Source organism: Simochromis diagramma, unplaced genomic scaffold (assembly GCF_900408965.1).
Source record: "Simochromis diagramma unplaced genomic scaffold, fSimDia1.1 OVJJ01000159.1, whole genome shotgun sequence".
NCBI lineage: Eukaryota > Metazoa > Chordata > Actinopteri > Cichliformes > Cichlidae > Simochromis > Simochromis diagramma.
The window spans coordinates 3,062,293-3,064,140 of NW_024387197.1; the positions used below are offsets into that span (position 1 = coordinate 3,062,293).

Below are 1,848 nucleotides of genomic sequence, written 5' to 3' on the forward strand. Positions count from 1 at the left end.
GATCCCTTCTTCGTGTGTCTCCATAGGTCCAAGTCCTTCTCTACTTCCTTCAGCTTGACAGCATTCCCACACCTGACAGCAAACGTCAGAGCCTTCTCTTCTCTACTGAAGTATAACAGCGACGTCCCGCTGTGAGGAAGAAGCTCAGCTGCTTCAACAGGTGGACGCTGCTGGTTTCCTATTCATGTAACCACCAGGGGGAGCCTTCGACCCACTGAAAACTGGAAACAGCCACCATGAGCAAAGCCATTTCTCCTGGAGCTATAATGACCATGCCCTGTTCTGTTTAAGCTTACCTGCTGTGTCAGTAAAAAGCATCTGATTATGATGTGTGGACAAAATATATGATTTCTTTTTTTAATTTACATTTTTAAAAGCAATATTAGAATACGATATGTTAATGTTTACCCCCGCTCTGTTTGGTCACTGTGCACATCAGCTCCATATCCATAGGGGATGACTTCTGCTGGATTTTATAAGATGTGGGGTGGATGGACTTTTTCAGACTTATATTTTTGAAGTCTAAATATATTTTTGTTTTTTGTAGATCTGTTTGACTTGGTTTCAAGCTCATCTGTGCCAATGTTTCCCTGCTGACGATCAGTAGAACATTTCAGTTATCCTAATGTTTACACACTCTGAATTTTGTACAGAATTTAAAACGTATAAGACTGAAAACTGTAGTTAAGATGCAGCAACATGCAGGCATGTTGACCTCAACACTGTTTTCTGTGCTATACAGTTTGTGTAGTGACCTTTTACAGGTTCTTCTGGTGGAGTCCGGGCCAACTTTCATGTACATACCAATTCTTTTTGGAGGAGGTACAGAGAAGCGAAAGGAAAAATCATTCCAGAAAAAGCCCTTTTTTTCCACCCATGGAATGTATACTGTGCTGTGTGTTAATTTCACACTTGTCTTTTTACCCATAATTCATGCATCCACTTTTTTTTTTTGGTTAGATTCTTTCTGAACTGATGTATTCAGCTGGAATCAATATATATATGTGTGTGTTACTTTCTGCATTCCTTCTCTGTAGTCTTCCACCTTTATATAACAAAAACCACACTGCTGTAGAAATGAGAGCACTTGGGAATGATATGATGATCTGGAGCACCAAACATTTCCCAGTAGGATCCTTGAAGCATAGTGATGCACTCATGTAGTGAGAGTTATTAATAAGTTTATCATTGACATGCTGTACCTAGTGTAAGTTAAAGCTCTGTGAAAAAAAAACACTGTGTATTCACATTTTTCCAAATCATTTTAAGTATTTAAACTTGTTAGCACAAAGTCTAAAGGCTTTTGATTCATGTGAAATAAGCAATAACTTTTAGGATGACCAGTGTGATATGTAAATAAATACTTGGCAGTATTAAACTCTTCTTGTGTCCTTTTTCAGTATACAGTGTCATCAGGATAAGGGGTGTATTCCTCTTTAATGAATGAAATGTACTGAACTGAGCCTAAACAACATTCAAGAGTATGAAATGTTTCCACTGAAAATTAGATTAGTGAAAACAGGAGAGAACAGGATCCTAATCAGGCTCAATTTAAAGTTTTTCAGAGACCGGATTTGTGGCTGGGTCCCTGTCTATGTTTATATCCTGATACTTTTCCGCCCGCATAAATAGTGTGATAATACTTGAGGTTTCAGATACATTTCAAACTAGTCTTAGAGATTAAAAGAGGATAAGCATTCATCCAAATGGTTTTCCAGTTTCTTCATTTTAAATTAGATCGTGTAAAGTCGTTAATTTGGTTACAAATTAACCACATTTGGTTAATTAGATACATATATATTTATATTAATTTGGTTACAAATTAACCACATATTTGCTTATGGTGGA

The 1,848-nt window shown here is 37.0% G+C and overlaps 1 protein-coding gene across 1 annotated transcript in view; it reads left to right on the forward strand.

The window, feature by feature from the left end:
* si:dkey-91m11.5 (PH_BCR_vertebrate and RhoGAP_Bcr domain-containing protein) overlaps positions 1 to 1,378 on the forward strand; it is a 31,336-nt gene extending 29,958 nt beyond the window's left edge. The window contains exon 23 of the mRNA XM_040049991.1: positions 27 to 1,378. Coding sequence (XP_039905925.1) covers positions 27 to 116 — 90 coding nt within the window. The 3' untranslated portion in view covers positions 117 to 1,378. The remainder of the gene's footprint in view (positions 1 to 26) is intronic.
* Positions 1,379 to 1,848: the final 470 nt, after the last annotated feature.